An 18,809-nucleotide genomic window follows, 5' to 3' on the forward strand; every position below is an offset into this window, starting at 1 on the left:
AAAGATTACAAGGAGGAGGATGATGTCGTCTTCTTCGGGGGCTCCTTTTTAGTGCGGATATATTTTGCTTTAATGGAAGCCTCCCAGTTCTTCTTCTCCATGGTGTATAACCTCATGGCGGCCTGTGCATCCTGGATCTAAGATGGTAAAACAGTAATGATGAATAACGGGTTAATAAACACAAGCATATGTAACAAGGCCGCATTGTAGCATTCATATTACAACCACAAGTCCCAGCCGGACTACGGGTCTCAGGAGCCAAATTATAAGAATTAAATGGGCAATGTCAAAAAAAAAATGATGTTGTACATCTTGGGAAAAAATTATAAACTTCATAAAAAAATGTTTTCTTATTACAGAAATCATGGCTTATAAAAAGAAACAAAAAAAATTTAAAATTAAATAATTACCACTAGGGGTCCCCATAACATCCAGAACATAATACTGTCCGGCTGCAGCATCATCTTTGTCCCAGCTGAAGCACAGGCTGAGACAAAGTCTGGTAAGTGAGGGCGGGACTAGCACTCCTCTGTGCTCACTCCTGTCCTATCAGACTGCAGCATGAAAACAGAGGAGGGGGTTACAGAGCAGCCTGCAGTGATTGGATGAAGAGACTCAGTACATCACAGCAGACTCAGGGAGAAAGTGAATGCATAGTGAGGGGGGGGGGCTTAGTGCTTGCCTTGCCCCTTCCTGAGCAGTGTATGTCAGAATGAGTGAGCAGCAGAACAGATGGATTTGTGAGCCAAATACAGAAGCTAGACATATGTAAAGAATCTATATGACCTAGTAAGTAACATTTAGGCACATTATTGTTCAGTGACAAGACAGGTACACTTTAAAGCCATATAAGATTCTGGTATTTTGGGTTTTTACAATCGGAATGTGCAGATATAATATAAAATGAGAAAATAAGCCCAAATTACAGTCATATGAATCAGCCCTAAGAGTCCAGACAGCTCTACTCTGTAGTAAAACGATGTATAAAAGAATCCAAATCTGTAGATCAGTGAATAAGGGAACATGATTCATGTTATCCCATGAAGACTTGGTGGTGATCAGCTGATCTTCATAGGTTCAGTGCTGAAAACCCCTGATGAAGCTGATATAACCAGGATAAGCTGAGGGCAGGGCAAATTTGGTATTACATGGTGTCTATTCAAAATGTAATACAGTGGTCCCTCATTGGTTCTAGGACGACCATTGTATGACTAAACCATTTTATGTTGGGATCAGAATATGTAATACCTCCCTGTACTGTAGGGGGTGCTACCAGACACCAGTCAGTGCATGCACCTCAGTAATACAGGTAAAGAGTAGTACAGAACATGTAATACCTCCCTGTACTGTAGGGGGCGCTACCAGACACCAGTCAGTGCATACACTTCAGTAATACAGGTAAAGAGTAGTACAGAACATGTAATACCTCCCTGTACTGTAGGGGGCGCTACCAGACACCAGTCAGTGCATACACTTCAGTAATACAGGTAAAGAGTAGTACAGAACATGTAATACCTCCCTGTACTGTAGGGGGCGCTACCAGACACCAGTCAGTGCATACACTTCAGTAATACAGGTAAGGAGTAGTACAGAACATGTAATACCACCCTGTACTGTAGTTGGTGCTACCAGACAACAGTGTTAGCTGAAGGCTGTCCGGGCATGCTGGGAGTTGTAGTTGTGCAACAGCTGGAGGCACCCTGGTTGGGAAACACTGACCTAGACACACTCTGATCGCTCCAGGTTCAGCTAATTTTACTGGGAAAGATGGCAACCAGCCAGGCATGTCCCCTGCATGGGAGAAATAGTATTTCATGGTGATCATTCAGATGAATGGCTGAACTAGTAATACAAAGACAGCTCGAGGCCACTAGACTGGTTCTCTGATCTGCCCCATACAGGGGAGGTACCCAGCAAGGTGTCCATAGGTCTTAATAAGGGCACATGGTCAGGTGTTGCCCTCCTGAAACGACCCCTTTCATTCTGGTGGAAATGTATTTATTTATATCAACTTATGCCAGAAAGTTAAACAGATTTGTAAATTACTTCTATTAAAAAAATTCTTAATCCTTCCAGTACTTATTAGCGGCTGTATACTACATCGGAAATTATTTTCTTTTTGGATTTTTTTTTCTGTCACGACCACAGTGCTCTCTGCTGACACCTCTGTCCATTTTAGGAACTGTCCAGAGCAGCATATGTTTGCTATGGGGATTTTCTCCAACTCTGGATAGTTCCTAGAATGGACACAGGTGTCAGCAGAGAGCACTGTGCTCTTGACAGAAAAGAAATCCAAAAAGAATTTCCTCTGCAGTATACAGCAGCTGATAAGTACTGGAAAGATTAAGATTTTTAAATAGAAGTAATTTACAAATTTGTTTAACTTTCTGGCATCAACGGATTTAAAAAAAAATAAATAAAAAAAAGGAAGGTTTTCCACCGGAGTACCCCTTTAATAATAGCAGGTCTCTGTGATGGGGTCTTGTGACTTACCGAGCAATGTTCTCCCGTCTGGACTTTTACATTTAGGATTTTCTCACACAGCAGCTTCAAGGATGGGCGTGCGCACTATAAGGAGAGGACACAAGACTGAGGAGCTGGTACATTATAGTTAAATTATATCAGTGCCACCAACCCCTTAAAGGGGTACTACACTCCAATACTGACATACATAATCGAATAGGGGATAAGATGTCTGATCACAGGGGGTCCAACTGCTGAGACCTCGTCTCTCACTCTGCATGAAGCATCATGACAGCACGCGCTCCAGAGATACACAAGCGCTGTCCTCATGTATCGTCGGTGCTGCCCGTAGACCGTGCATGGAGCGCACACCGACGCAGATAGATTCGGACACCATTCTGGAGATTGCAGGGGTCTCACCCGGTCGGTACCCCCTGCAACCAGAAACTTATCCCTTATCCTGCAGTAAGGGAATAGGTTTTAAAGTAGTGGAAACCTTTTTTTTTTTCTTTTTTTTTTTTTTAAATCAACTGGTGCCAGAAAGTTAATCAGATTTGTAAATTACTTCTATTTAAGGGGTACTCCACCCCTAGACATCTTATCCCCTATCCAAAGATGTCTGATGGCGGGGGTCCCGCCGCTGGGGACCCCCGCATTCTACCATGCGGCACCCACCTGTAATTGCTTCCGGAACCGCTGGAGGCCCTCAGGCTAATACAATCCCGACCACGAGAACGGAAGATCGTGACGTCATGACTCCGCCCCCGTGTGATGTCACACCCGCCCCCTCAATGCAAGTCTGCAGTTGCCATGCCCCCTCCCATAGACTTGCATTGAGGGGGCGGGTGTAACGTCACGATTCCAAAAAGAAAATAATTTCCTCTGTAGCATACAGCTGCTCTTAAGTACTGGAAGGATTATTATTTTTTTTAATAGAAGTCGTTTACAAATCTGGCACCAGTTGAGTAAAAAAAAAAAAATAAAAAAAAAAATGTAAATGTTTTCCAGTGGAGTACCCCTTTAAGTATATTTTCATCTGTTTTATTGACACAGCTAGCAGCTCTCGGCCCATAGAGGTCAGGATTGTCTATATACAATTCCTTGGTCAGTTTAGACTGTCACGTTTGTCCTCTCACCTTTGCCCGTTGTTTGAATGGTTTGTACTTCTGTGTGTCCCTAATGGATTTCTTAGGATGATCCAAAAAGAAAATCTAAAATAAAGAAAAAAGTGTTTATGCAAAACTGCAAGCCACGAACACATAAAACACAATAACTTATCCAAAACACACAAACCAAAAGAAAAAAACTTTTACAATTAAAGGGGTACTCCACTGGAATTTAATTTATTTTTATCAACTGGGGCCAGAAAGTTAAACAGATTTGTAAATTGCTTCTATATAAAAATCGTAATCCTTCCAGTACTTAGCTGCTGTATACTCCACAGGAAGTTCTTTTTTTGCATTTCCTTTCTGCCTGACCACAGTGATCTCTGCTGACACCTCTGTCCATTTTAGGAACTGTCCAGAGTAGGAACAAATCCCCATAGCAAACCTCTCCTGCTCTGGACAGTTCCTGACATGGACAGAGGTGTCAGCAGAGAGCACTGTGGTCAGACAGTAAATGAAATTCAAAAAGAAAAGAACTTCCTGTGGAGCATACAGCAGCTGATAAGTACTGGAAGGATTAAGATTTTTAAATAGAAGTAATTTACAAATTTGTTTAACTTTCTGGCACAAGTTGATAAAAAAAAAAAAAAAAAAGTTTTCTACCGGAGTACCCCTTTAATAGCCAGCAGCAGAGATCGCTCCACTCCAGCTATTATTGGTGGCCCCCTGCTGGTGAAAGCCGCACTTTGTAGTCCTATCATACACCATTACACTAGGTTTACACTGTTGTCCTGCGTCAAACGGCTTCGGAGCACAACTGACACCACCGGGTCCTGACAGATCTCATTGACTTGAAAGGGGGTCCATTGGGTGTCTAGTTGTTTACCGGAGTAAAAAAAAAACCTTTCCCCTCCCCCCCGCAAAATCCTGTCGTTCCAATGAACTGGCTGACTATCTTTGTACAACGGAGCCCCACGGTAGTGTGAACGAGCCCTTAGCTGACCAATTTATTGATAAATAAAATCATTGACAACCATTGGCATATGAATAAAACAGTGTTTCCCAACCAGGGTGCCTCCAGCTGTGGCCAGACTACAACTCCCAGCATGCCCGGACAGCCAAAGGCTGTCCGGGCATGCTGGGAGTTGTAGTTTGGCCACAGCTGGAGGCACCCTGGTTGGGAAACACTGGGATAAGGGTTGGCTCCTTAGATTACTTACCTTTAGATCGTTATGTACAGCATGGCCGACCAATATACGTCCTTTAAGGATCTCCGATACTTCCTTCTGCACAACCTTGTAATCTTCCCCTGAAACGACAAATAATATACATGAAGGAGGAGAACTTTATATCCCCAAAAAAACAGAATACAACTAGAGATGAGCGAACTTACAGTAAATTCGATTCGTCACGAACTTCTCGGCTCGGCAGTTGATGTCTTTTCCTGCATAAATTAGTTCAGCTTTCCGGTGCTCCGGTGGGCTGGAAAAGGTGGATACAGATCCTAGGAGACTCTTTCCTAGGACTGTATCCACCTTTTCCAGCCCACCGGAGCACCGGAAAGCTGAACTAATTTACGCAGGAAAAGTCATCAACTGCCGAGCCGAGAAGTTTGTGAAGAATCGAATTTACTGTAAGTTCGCTCATCTCTAAATACAACATAACGGGGTTTATTTACTAAGAGTCGAGTGTAGTTTTCTTTGTGGGTTTTGATTTCCGACAGGTATTTTCCATGGTATTTACCAAGGTTTCCCTACAATTTGCACTTTTCCCTACGTTTGCTTTTTTTTTTGTTTGTTTTTTTATTTTAAATTTTTTTTAATTTTTTTTTTACTACTGTTCTGATCTGTCGGGTTTTTCCTCAGCTCAAATCCACCACAATTTCGGTGGAAACCTTAGTAAATATGTTGGGATTTTTCAAAACTGGGGACACGCCCCTTTTTGTCAGGACCACACCCACTTTCTCCCATGACCACGCCCCCTTTCTGGGTTTACTTGTAAAATGGAGTTTTTAGGGTTTTTTTGGGTTGCAAATTGTGTCATATGGAACACAATTTGGGCGCAAAACCCGAGAAAAAAAAAAAAATAAAAAAAAAAGGGTCGGGATCATGTTAGTAAATAAACCCCGATGTATCCACGCGGCCGTGCAGGCCGAGCTCAGAGTCCTCACCGTTCTTAATATCCTGAGGCCTGATCCCGCTCACCGCCGTTCTGTAATCGGTAACGCGTTCCGTGGGCTTCACGAACTTGTCGTACACACACTTCCCAAACTGATTCACAATGGATACCCGCGCCAAGATGCTTTCTTCTCCGTCGGCGCCGACCCCGACCATCTCACAGTCCATGGCGACCGTCCTTGTGAGTCTGGGACAGAAAGGTGAAAACGATGTAGTTATTGTGAGACGTTTGTCCGGACAGATAGATGAATGTATATGTAGCATACGGTAAGAAATCAATTCATGTATAGACACAGCCTCAAATACATAAAACGATAACATGGTGCACTACTACTGTGTGCCAGGTTTACGCCAGGGGAAAACATTTTTCTTTTTATAAAATCAACTGGTGCCAGAAAGTTAAACAGATTTGTAAATTACTTCTATTAAAAAATCTTAATCCTTCCTGTACTTATTAGCTGCTGAATACTACAGGAAATGTTTTATTTTATTTCTTTACTGTCTGTCCACAGTGCTCTCTGCTGACACCCCTGTCCATTTTAGGAACTGTCCAGAGCAGCATGTTTCCCATGGGGATTTTCTCCTGCTCTGGACAGTTCCTGACAAGGACAGAGGTGTCAGCAGAAAGCACTGTGGACAGACAGAAAAGAAATCCAAAAAGAAAAGAATTTCCTCTATAGTATCCAGCAGCTAATAAGTACTGGAAGGATTAAGATTTTTTTTTAATAGAAGTAATTTAAAGTTTTCAGATCAACTGGTCCCAGAAAGTTATACAGATTTGTAAATTACTTCTATATAATAATCTTAATCCTTTCAGTACTTATCAACTGCTGTATATGCTCCAGAGGAAGTTGTGTAGTTCTTTCCAGTCTGACCACAGTGCTCTCTGCTGACACCTCTGTCCATGTCAGGAAATGTCCAGAACAGGAGTAAATCCGCATAGAAAACCTCATTTTTTCTGGACAGTTCCTGACATGGACAGAGGTGGTCAGGCTGGAAAGAACTACACAACTTCCTCTCGAGCATACAGCAGCTGATAAGTACTGGAAGGATTAAGATTTTTATATAGAAGCAATTTACAAATCTGTATAACTTTCTGGCATTAGTTGATTTTAAATTGTTTTTTTTTCCTTCCATAGTGCCCCTTTAACTTGAAAATATCCCCTTTGCCCAGGCGTGCTTTATCTTGTCTATTAAAAGGATTATTTTAATTTATGGAGATTCAATAGTTTAAACCAGTAGGTAGTAATGTAAAACCATCACCACCTATTGGTAGAACATGCATGCTTTGACCCCTGTCTAACAGACTAATACTTTGTAGTCTCTGGCAGTGTTTCCCAACCAGGGTGCCTCCAGCTGTTGCTAAACTACAACTCCCAGCATGACCGGACAGCCTTCCGCTGTCCGGGCATGCTGGGAGTTGTAGTTTTGCAACAGCTGGAGGCACCCTGGTTGGGAAACACTGCTCTATGGCAATGACCGATGAGCCGAGTTCTTTCTACTTCTCCAATTCTTTGCTGCTCTACAACAGCATCGGGGTCAAGGGTCAACAATCATAACATATCCATGAAGTCAACATTTCCGCTCCATCTATATAATCTGTGACATGACACAAGTCTGCCAGGTACATGCGTGTCATACGGGGGTTCACCAATATTAGCACTCACCCCTCGAAAGCTCTGTCCTTCACTAGAACCTTGTCCACTGCATCAGATTTGTTCTCTGGCAATCCTTTCATCTGTCGGGCGATTTGACCGGCTTCTGGACCCAGCGCAGCCTCAATGTCATCTGGATCCACGCCATCAAACCAGAGGTCTATCCTGGGGAGAAAAATACAGAATTACTATTTATTAAAGGGGTACTCAGATTTCATGTTAAATTATTATTATTTTTTTTTTTTTTTAAATAAACCTAAATATTAAGTAGTTGCTCAGCACAATTCCCAGAATGCACGGCTTTCCCTCAGCTCTTCATCACAGCCCTCCCACCCTGCCTAGTGCCCTCCCACCCTCCCTACAGTTCCCTGCCCAGAGCTGTTGCAGAACATCTCAATTCATAATTTACAGCAGGTGCTGTATTCATTCCCTGTCTGCTCCTCTGCCTGTGGTATTGCTCAGCACAAGGCAGCATGCTGTAAACACACCTTATTCTCCCTTAATGTCCCAATAAAGATAAATATAGGTATATGACAGGGAGATAGTGATATAGCTGTAGGGACTGTTCAGAGGTGATTACATCACTCAGGGGGCGGGGCTAGAGCTCAGAGACAAGATCCAGCCACGCCTCCCGAGACAGCAGAGGATGATGGGTCATCTCAGGAGAAAAAGTAGGAGCCTGGGAGCCACAGACAACAGCACACTGACAATGAGAGGACTACACAACTTCTTGTCTGGAAAGAGGGAGGAGCCGGAGAGCTGCTTAGACAACACCACACTGACAATGAGAGGACTACACAACTTCCCGTCAGGTGTGAATCACGCAAAAGCATGCTGAATATACCAGCATCCTGGTATAAACTTGCAGTGATAGTGTTATTTAAATAGAATTCTCTGATAATGGAATACCCCTTTAACTATCTGTTATTTTATTGGTTTGTACACTAGTTGTTGAAATCTCTTCAGTTAAAGGAGATATCAAGTAAGAATAAATGTATCCCCTATCCACAGAATAGGGGATAAGTAGCTGAGTAGGGGGGGGGGGTCCGATCACCCAGACAGGACCTGGTGCTGCAGCCGGCATGCGCTCCATTAAATTTTTTGCGAGCGCCGAAAAGACCAGAGTACAGCCCTCTGGCATCGTCGGAGCTCCCCCACACGAATGGACCAGGAGACGACACAGGCTCCTCACTAAGAGAGATTGTGGGGGGTCCCAGTGCACCGATTCCCCACGATCAGCTTCTTATCCCCTATTCTGTGGATAGGGGATACGTTTAGTTTCGCTGGAGTTCTCCTTTAAATTTGCATCTGGGAAACTTGCCTGGCAACCAATACGGCCTCCCCCATATGTGTGGTCATTGATCCCAGGATCTAGTTATGCAAGATTCCAAAAGGAGTATTGGGATATATAGATACATAAGAAGTTATAGGTGTTATTCAGACTGTTGGTGGCCATATTGGTTGTCACTCAGCTTTCCTAGGATTAGATCTAAACCTTAAAAAATACCACATGTATATACCCCATATAACCGACTCACTTTGGCGGCTCAGCTGGGCTTTCTTCACTAGGCTTCTTTTTCGGATCCAGGGCCGGTCTGTGAGTTTCTTTAGGTAATTTTCTCTTCTTCTCTTTGCTCTTGTCTGTAGTATCTGCCCCTTTATCATCAGCCGTCATTCGCCCATTGACCTTGGGGGCCACAGTTTTGGGTTTGGATTCAGGTTTTTCCTTACCGTTCACTTTCTCCTCCTTTTTTAAGCCCTTGTCCTGTTTTTTGGGGGGGTTGGTGACTGTGGGGACAGGACTACTGGTCTCTGGTTTCAGGAGCTGAAAAGTGTAAATAACAAAAGTTGCAGGATTAGGACAATGCCAGGAGGGTGAGTAATAAGATAATATACTCTACAATAAGACATTAAAAGGGTTGTCCAGGAATAGAAAACTAGGGATAATTTATCCAAAAACAGCGCCACCCCCGTCCTCAGGTTGTGTGTGGTTATTCCGCTCATTTCCACTGAAGTTATTGGAGCCAAGCTGTAACACCACACACAACCTGAGGACAGGAGTGGTGCTGTTTTTGGAAGAAATTAGCTCTGTTCTCTATTTATGGACACCCCTTGGTGCCTCACACATTGGTGCTGGACCTGACAAGTAAGGATAACAACGCTGATGTAGTTCCCATATATTTTAACCATTCGACAACACAGCACATACATGTATACCCTATACGTGCTAAAGGACTTTGAACAAGCTCGCTTCAAAGCCAGTGAGTAACCCCAGACATCACACGCTGATTTAACACTTTATATGCAGCAATCAATGCTGAAATCGACATCTAAAATAGAGAATACTGTTGCCGGGTATTTGGAAGGTACTCATAGGACCCCCGCAGCGCAATCACTGGTGTCCGATGAGCAAAGAGGGCGACCAGACGCCTGTTGCCCACCTCTGTGCTGCTATCCGGGGATCTTGTTTACGCTAAGGCTATGTTCACATGGCGGAAATCTCCATGTGGAATTCCGCAGGAAAATTCTGCTCAGAAATTCTGTTAAATTTATTGCACATTGTGTTCAATGGGGATTCTGCTGACCTGTTTACATGGTGGAATTTCAGCCGTGGAAATTCCGGCATGGAGATTTTGGATTCTGCAGAGAGAATGAAACTGTCTTCAAATTTTGCAGAATCCAATTAAAGTCAATGGGGCTTTGAACCCCGGGCAGAATCTGTGTGTTCAGCACACAGAAATTCCAAAAAAACTGCAGGAAAAAGCCCCAGCAAGCAATGCAGAATGTAATTTGAGTGAAATAACAGAATTTCCGCTGTGTGAACATAGCCTTAGGCAGACTGTACTCCAGGCCAAAGGCTGTCCAGGCATGCTGGGAGTTGTAGTTTTGCACCATCTGGAGGTCCACAGTTTTGAGACCAATGCCCTACAGTAGCTGTGTCCACTCTGGGGCTCCCTGGCTGTTGCAAAACTACAACTCCCAGCATGCTCTGACAGCTGCAGGCCTCAGTGAGGAGACGATTGCTCTACAAAAGTTTTTCCAACCAGGGTGCCTTCAGCTGTTGCATAACTACGACACCCAGCTGGGGGCACCCTGGTTTGAAAAACACTGCTGTATACAGTAATAGGGTTTTCCCCCATACACACACACTTACTGCCTGTAGAACTTTCCAGTTGGATGAAAACTCCTCAGGGGCCTTGGGAGGCAGCGCCGGCGTCACCTTCTTAACGTTCTCTTCCTTTGCAGTGAACTTGGGATATTTCTTCCAGAATTCCTTTTTCTTATTTTTCTTGTTCTGAGGATTTTTCACAGCTGGAGACGCTTTGTCCGTCTTCACTACAGCCTTCGCCATCTTTGCTCTGTCATTAATAGGTCTGAAAAGATGAATTGGAAAACTTTATCAACCATTAAAGAAACTGAAGTTTTTTTTTTTTGTTTTGATTATTATTATTTCCTATATTCTGCATAAAGAGAAGAGTTTTCCTAGTCTTTCACAGGCCATTTAAAACAATGCATTGGAATGCCTCTATTGGGAATGAGGGACAAGGGAGCCCGATCCCATGATTACTGGGGTTCCCATGGTCAGACCTTGATAAATCAGATATTATTAGAGATTAAAGAGGGGGGGGGGGGGGAAATAAGGTAATTTCTTTAAAAAAACAGCACCGTACCTGTCCTCCGGGTGTTTGTGGAATTACCGCTTGGCTGCATTTACCGTTTATTTCGGTGCAGTATAAATATACACCTTTATTCTGGGGGTCAGTACGGTAACTGCAGTCTCTCATTTATCTATGTTTTCTCACAGTCCACAAAAAAAAAATAATAATAATAATAATGATAAATAAAAAAAATACATCTCAACCAAAATGTCGCTCATCAAACTTGATGAATAAAGCCATACATTAAATTTACCAAATTAAACAAACACCGACTTCCCCCCCCAAAATAGCGGAATTGCTGGGGGGGGGGGGGGTTGTTTCCATTGCACCCCACAAAAAAGTTAACCATTTATAGTATTGTTTAAAAAATATATATATTATAATAATAATAATAATAACAATAATAGGAATTAGAAAATCCAGCAAAAGAAATATTGGAAAATGTAACAAAGTTTTGGCTGTCATTGACGACAGGTGTGGCAGGAAAGGGTTAATGCTACAAGAACACTTAAGCGGTGGGTGAAGGAGCTATTTGGAGAACTGCAACAACAATATCAGGGGCCCCGGGGGCCAAGAAGAGCGGCATGGCGCCATGGTAATCGCTATGTCTCCACTGCAATGTTTCCCAAACGGGGTGCCTCCAGCTGTTGCAAATCTACAACTCCAAGCATGCCCGGACAGCCGTTGGCTGTGAGTTGTAGTTTTGCAACAGCTGGAGGCACCCTGGTTGGGAAACACTGCTTTACTGAGTCTATGCTGTTCAGTACTGCTGCTATATAACATAAACCAGAGGCCAGCAGGGGCCCCCGGGGGCCACCTCTCTCCATGCTGCCCAGATACTCACATGTCATATGCTGCAGCTCATGTACAGTCTACAGCTTCACTTCTCCCAAGCAAACACGAAGCATGGTTACACCGGAAGCCGACACACAATTCGCTCCGGACAGGAACAACAACGATCTGCGTTCGGGTTCCGTCTGTGAAGCGCGCGCACATGCGCAGTAGCCATCTACGCCTGCAGCCCAGAAGAGCTCAGTTGTCATGCGCGTTCCTTTGCTTTCTTTTCTTTCATGTACGTCTGCCCCCTGCTGGTCATTGTGAAGTTAACGAGAAAACTGAAAAACTGTACAGTTAAGGGGACATCAAAACCTGTTCAGAGGAAAAGTTGCTGAGTTGCCCATAGCAACCAATCAGATCGCGTCTTTCATTTTTGACAAGGCCTCGGAAAAATGAAAGAAGCGATCTGATTGGTTGCTATGGGCAACTCAGCAATGTTTCCTCTGGACAGGTTTTGGTAACTCTCCCCCACAGACTCTGCTCCTTTTTTTCTATATTGTGTGTATAGTTGTGATATTTAATTGATAATTGATGATATTTGATGGTTTAACAAGTTGTATGACCAAAAGGGTGGAGATGATGCGAACGCAGCACTAAAGCGCGGGGGCGGGTTCTGCGCTGTTCAGGGGCGTTCCCGAGGTTGTTTTCATGTTGTCACATTCTACTATATCTATGTATGTATATACAGCCTATAGCAGTGTTTTCCAAACGCCGTGTCTCCAGCTGTTGCAAAACTACAACGCCCAGCATGCCCGGACAGCCTTCGGCTGTCCGGGCATGCTGGGAGTTGTAGTTTTGCAACAGCTGGAGACACGCTGTTTGGAAAACACTGGCCTACAGGAAAACACCACCTTAGGGCCAGTTCATGCTGAGAAATTCCTGAGCAGACTCCATTGCCGTCAATGAGGACGGCGCAGGTCGGGGTGGTCATGGCGCCCATTGATATCGGACTTGGAACTCCCAAAAATTCTCAGTGTGAACGTACGCCCACATTGCCTGCAAAGTGTCATGCAACGCCGTACTCATGTATTGTGTGGTGTCCCGGTACCGGATTACATCCGTTACCTTGTGGTGAGGTCCCCAAAGTCAGAGTCCCTAGGTACCGGTGGGGTCCTCATCAATAGTTAGCCCCTTGTCACCCCTTTAATAGGTAAAATTATTCAAATTCAATGTGTAAATATGTAAATAAAGTGTAGTTACCTTGTTGTGGCGTCGCAGGACCTGAGGGTCACGTGATGCGTTCCTAAAACTATGGTTTTCTGGTTCAAGGACCTTTGGAGGAAGTCAGGTGATCGCCCACCATGCATTGTAACCATTACTCTTTCTCTTTCCTCGTGGGCTGCTGATAGAGGAGGACCTGCGCAGCTGTCATCAGCAGTGACTAGGCCCAAGCCTTGCGGCAACGGCCGCCATCTTTACAAAACTGGGAGTTATCTCAATCCCTGTTAACTCTGCAAGATCACCGGACCTAAATAGACCCCTAAATCCGGACGGATCTCTGCACCAATCCTAATTCTAATAATCCTTTGGATAAGTCAATGGTCCTCGGCATCTGTCAATCACTGCCGTGCTGTATAGAGACTGTATTACTAAGACTGTTGCTGTTAATTGGATGTACCGCAAGTACCTCAGTAAAGTTTATGCAAGTTCAAGTTCATCCCTATTGTGGACCTTCATTCATTTAAGCACGCACCTATCGTTTCTGGGAAGGGTGGCGATAGGCCGAAGATTTACCTCAGCGTATTAACCCTCACCCTGGCGTCACGAGTGACTGGGGTTAAATTAACCCCTCATATACCGAAGCAACACCCCAACTACACTACACCCCAAGGCAGTAACCACAATTGCATACAGCGGCTTAACGCAGGTTTGCCAACGCCCAGACAAGGTAATTATTGTTTCCCCTAATCCGTCTCGGTGAATGAATACAGCATTGCCGCTCACCACTGTCCAGGAGCAGGGAGTCCAGCGATAGACATGAGTCCCTGTCCCTGTACGTACATTCACTTCACATTCACCATGCCCATGTGACCCCCCCCAACAACCCCTAAACCGAATCTGGATGCAGTGTTCTGGGTATGCTGGGAGTTGTAGTTTTGAAACAGCTGGAGACACGCCATTTGGAAAACACTGGTCTACAGGAAAATATCACCTTAGGGCCAGTTCACACTGAGAAATTCCTGAGCAGACTCCATTGCTGTTAATGAGGACGGCGCAGGTCGGGGTGGTCATGGGGCCCATTGATATCGTACTTGGAACTCCCGAAAATGAAACACTGCTATACCAAATAAGGGCTTATTCATTTTAGTAATTCCCCTCCCTCCCCCCCTTCCTGTTTATGTCCTAGCAGGCGGTGGTGTGAGAAGAATTATTACAGGAAAGTTTTTGGTTACCCACTTTTTACACAGTGAAAATGAAACAAAAAGATTTGTAAACTGCAGTACCAGTTACGATCAGAAGATGGCGATGATAAATATTACTACTTTTCTTACTTATGATCATTTTTCTGTTCAACTTTACAAGCCAATAGTGAAGGTACACGTATCTCTGAGATATGGCGGGCAGGGTCATTGCCGCTATACTTCTTTTAAGATAACGTTTTTAGTTGTTTTTTTTAATCTTCTCCTTTTTTGTAATTTGTTTTTTTGTTTTTCACACCATATATTAACACCACATATTATAAAACAAACATTAATTCACATATTATTTCCCTCTCCTTATGATGCCAAAGAGAAAATGAAAGTGAAAACTGAAACATGAAAGTGAAAACTGTTACAAGCCCAGATAGTCTTGCTGTGGTCTCTAATACAGTTGTTTGGTGCCATGAAACTTCTAGATTTTGTACCAGTCTCTACCCTCCTCTCTTATGCAGGTTATATAATGGACTTTTTGACCCCTCCATGCGATCGCTTGGCCTGCTATACGACGCAACTGCCCAGGTCCTATGAATGCTGCAACAAGGAGGGAAAGGTCAACATCACAGGTAACCGCAAAAGGAACAATGCATTGTGGGTGTATAGAAAAGTCTCTCATGGGCCCAGATAGTTCACCCATTGGTTTTTATGGGGCTGTGTTTATTTGTTATGCATTACTGATGCTGCAGTTGTCCCATTCAGAGAAGCTAAAATACTTCTGACAGCTGAGGGTTTGCTACTGTTGTATCCAGTGTAGACAATCCTAGGTTAGGCTACGTTCACACGGCCATTGTCTTCCGTCCCGCTTTTCTTCCGTCACTGCCTCCTAAACGGACTATACTACTAACGGATGCAATCTGATGATCCTTTAGTATGAAAAAGTCAGCTGCCTACAGACTCCCTCAGCCGGGACTACTACTACTCCCATCATGATACAGACTTGTTTCCATGATGGGAGTAATAGTCCCCTGGCTGCGGTAATCTGCTGGTGGCTGGGGAGGCTACATTAGTCTTTGTACTATTACCCCCATCATGGAACAGACTCTGTTCCATTCAATGTGGAGGTAATGACCAGCGGGCCAAACAGTACCCGCACTCAGTGCACAGTAAGCGTCTTCAAACTCCGAGACTGGACATCACCCGGCGGGGCTGAAGACAGGGACAGGGGACGCTCAGAAAGGAGGCGACTGCCGGCGGTTTCACGCTATAGAGAGCGCTTCATCCGGCCTCTGTCTCATCACGCCGCCAACTGAACCTAAATAGGAAGTGCACAAAAACCGGATGTGAGGTCAAACTGACGTGAGTCGATCATGTGATCAGTCACATGATCGGAAAAAATTTAAACAAACACACTGTTAAGTGAACAGGGGAAAACAACTATCCCGATATGGAGGTAGGTAGTGCTTATAGAAAAGGGGACATGTCAAGCTTGTCATTAAGTCCTATTGGACCTTGGGCTTCTAGCCTCATAATCCACTTCGCTTCAGCTTGAAGCAAAGCTTTGTGGCGATCTGGCTGTTGTGAAGACGGCCATATTTTTTGGAGTCCTCCAAAACAAAGTGATTCACATGAATCGTGAATTCCGCATATGTGTTGGATGAACCGGGGGGATCCTTTTCCAGAGTGTACAGAATAGATGTGTTCTCTAATCCGGTATCTTAGTTGCCGTATGGTTTTGCCCATATAAAACCGTTTGCAACTGCACGTGATGAAATAGACAATATAAGTACTTCTGCATGTTATCAACTCTCGTATACCGTAGAAAACGCCCCCTAAATTCCCTGTGGCAGAACAAGCATTATATCTGCACATGGAGCAATTACCGCATTTTCTGTTTCCTTCTGGTAAATTACGTTGTAACCAATTTTTAAATACAAAAACCGGTCTCTCTAAACCTTTTTCAGTAGGGATATTTTTCTTCTGTAATACTTGATTACGTTTCATTCCTTGCACTTCCCAATATGCCTGGTTCACTACTGACTTGGGGTATCCTCTTATTAATCTGACAGTTCTTTAGATAGTTGCTGGAACGTATGTGAATTGGAATTGTTCCGTTTCAGTCGGATGAATTGACTGAATGGAATGCTGTCCTTGGTTATATTGGGGTGGGAACTTTGGTAGTGTAGAATAGCATTTTTAGCTATCTTTTTCCTGTGACCCTCTGTTCTAAGCCAACCATCTTCTTCAAAAATCCTTAGGTCTAAAAACTCTATGGACTTAGGACCCCATTGGCACGTGAATGTCATATTCATCTGGTTGTTCTGATTGAGGTATTCTTCAAAACTTTCTCTGTTCCCCTCCCAGATAATCAACACATCGTCGATGTATCTCATGAATGCTTTGATGTGAATTTTGAAGGGGTTTTCAGTACAAAATACGTACTCCCTCTCAAAAATAGTAAGAAATAAATTTGCATATGAGCAGGAGGTGGGGCTGCCCATCGCTGTCCCCGTCAGTTGTTCATGCCACACGTCTTCAAAATGGAAGGTGTTGTGAGTCTGTGTGAATATTAAAGCAGCACATAAAAATTCAGAAAAAATTGTAGATTTGTCAGAGCTCATCAAGAGGGTGTGGATCGCCTGTACACCCGCATTGTGGGGAATGCGGGTGTACAGGCTCTCCACATCAATAGTAGCCAACATGTATGACTCTTGCCATGAAAAGCCTTCAACAAAATTCAATACATCACGTGTGTCTTTCAGGTAAGTGGGGGCTAGTGACAACAGAGGTCTAAGGGACCAGTCTACAAATTTTGATAAGTGCTCGGTGATAGACACCCTCCCGGCCACTATGGGGCGGCCCGGAGGGGGGGGGGTAACCGTTTTATGCACTTTAGGAAGCATATACCACTTGGGTCTGCTCGGATTCACAGGGATTAGCTGTTTCAGCGAAATGACTGGAAATAGCACCTTTGGTCCCATAATTCCTCAAAAATGTTTTGAGTTGGTCCATAATTTTGATGGGATCACCCGACAATTCTTTATATACTGCCGGATCCTCTAATTGCCGAATGGCTTCATTCTGATATTGTTCTTTAGTCCACACGACTACACAGCCCCCCTTGTCAGCTCGAGACACGATTAAATCTGGTTGTTGACTGAGCCAGTTGAGGCCTTTCTTTTTTTCAACTGTAAATTTTTATTGAGGTTTCAAAAGTGAGGTACAATTCGAAAGGACAAAGAGTGGTAGCAACATAGCATCAAACAAGCAAAAGCATCATACCATAGGAGCAGCGTAATATGAAAAACGAGGGAAAAAAAAATCAACTTCTGGACTATCCATGAGATGCGCAGTTGAGGCCTTTCTCTTCCTCTTTGGATAAATCCTGTAATGAACAGGACGAGATCAGATTCATGAGCACCAAAGCACTAGAGCACAAAATACACACACTAGCCGATAAAGAAGCGAGGATCTTTTGGACCATCAATTTGCTCCAAGCACATGTCGAATGTGGTCGGGCTCCCCGAGGGTTGAGGATCTACAAAATACCCTCGCAGTTTCAGGATAGCACCGAATTCACCAAAGCTTGGAACGATGCCCATATTTCACATGCCTCCAACTTAGTGAAAATAGTGTTAGAACAAAATAGGAGTGAATACATCACCACAGCAGAAGAACTGTGCAGGAGTAAAATAGAACTTAGAACCAGGATGTCTGAAACTCAAGAAATTAAAGAACAAAAACGAGACAAATTTTTGCGGGATCGCAAAGATTATGAATCAGGTCATATATTCAATTGGAATACCCAACGACGATATTCTCAAAGAAAGGGCAATAATACAAAGAATAATTACAGGAGGCGCACTAATTCCAAAAACAGAGGTCCTGATTTTTGGACCACTTACACCAGTGCTTCAGACGAAGCCACTACCAGCAAGGCAGGGATGAAACATCCATCTTCCCATACTGACCCCCCTTTAGGCGGAAATGCAGAAGGGGTGGACGCAAGAACAGAGGAAAGAGGAAAGTTTTTTCAGAAAAGGAAGGCAGTCACATGGAGGGATTAGTAGAGGACCAATTGGTAGTGAATCTTTATGCTGTTCCCCTCCCTAACAACACTGTCAATGTATTATCAAAAGGGCTTAACTTCGGTATGATTGAACAATTCGATTTCACCTCATTTGAGATCGACTTGTTCAAATCCATGAGGAAACTCAACCTCAAGAAATGATTCGCTAAAAGTCCCTCTCTGTCCAAATCCCCTGAAGAAAGTGATGTACCCTGCTCGATAGGACCCTTGGGGTTCTGTCCAGTCAAAGACTGTGATATGGAAGATATGTGGGTCATCAATCTGCTCACTAATCTGTCCTCTAATGTGGGAGAATATGGTGACCAAGCATCTACCTTCAACCCCCCCTATGATGAGTGGCAGTCCACTAGACATTTTCACTAAAGCAGTCAGTAGTGAAGTTAAAGCACTCATATATCCTAGAGCCCAATCTAATTTATCCAAAGAGGAAGAGAAAGGCCTCAACTGGCTCAGTCAACAACCAGATTT

The 18,809-nt window shown here is 43.8% G+C and overlaps 2 protein-coding genes across 5 annotated transcripts in view; one reads left to right on the forward strand and one right to left on the reverse strand.

Moving 5' to 3' along the window:
* REXO4 (REX4 homolog, 3'-5' exonuclease) lies at positions 1–12,041 on the reverse strand. The gene is made up of 9 exons (XM_056538684.1): positions 11,905–12,041; positions 10,556–10,775; positions 8,940–9,226; positions 7,414–7,566; positions 5,740–5,933; positions 4,790–4,878; positions 3,600–3,674; positions 2,494–2,568; positions 1–137 (listed from the first exon to the last, which is right to left on the reverse strand). Exons 2-9 carry the CDS (start codon positions 10,751–10,753, stop codon positions 6–8), a joined length of 1,203 nt encoding a protein of 400 aa, XP_056394659.1. The 5' UTR covers positions 10,754–10,775; positions 11,905–12,041; the 3' UTR covers positions 1–5.
* The window catches only part of LOC130290700 (torsin-1B-like), an 18,696-nt gene continuing 11,838 nt past the window's right edge, over positions 11,952–18,809 (forward strand). Inside the window, exons 1-2 of one of the 4 annotated variants that reach the window (XM_056538685.1) lie at positions 11,952–12,132; positions 14,770–14,880. In XM_056538685.1, the coding sequence (XP_056394660.1) occupies positions 12,102–12,132; positions 14,770–14,880 (142 nt within the window). In that variant the 5' untranslated portion in view covers positions 11,952–12,101. Of the gene's footprint in view, positions 12,133–12,342; positions 12,396–12,431; positions 12,572–14,769; positions 14,881–18,809 lie in introns of those variants that run through there. The other 3 variants (XM_056538686.1, XM_056538687.1, XM_056538688.1) reach the window with 3 other exon arrangements.

The sequence above is a fragment of the Hyla sarda genome, chromosome 9 (assembly GCF_029499605.1).
Source record: "Hyla sarda isolate aHylSar1 chromosome 9, aHylSar1.hap1, whole genome shotgun sequence".
Classification (NCBI taxonomy): domain Eukaryota; kingdom Metazoa; phylum Chordata; class Amphibia; order Anura; family Hylidae; genus Hyla; species Hyla sarda.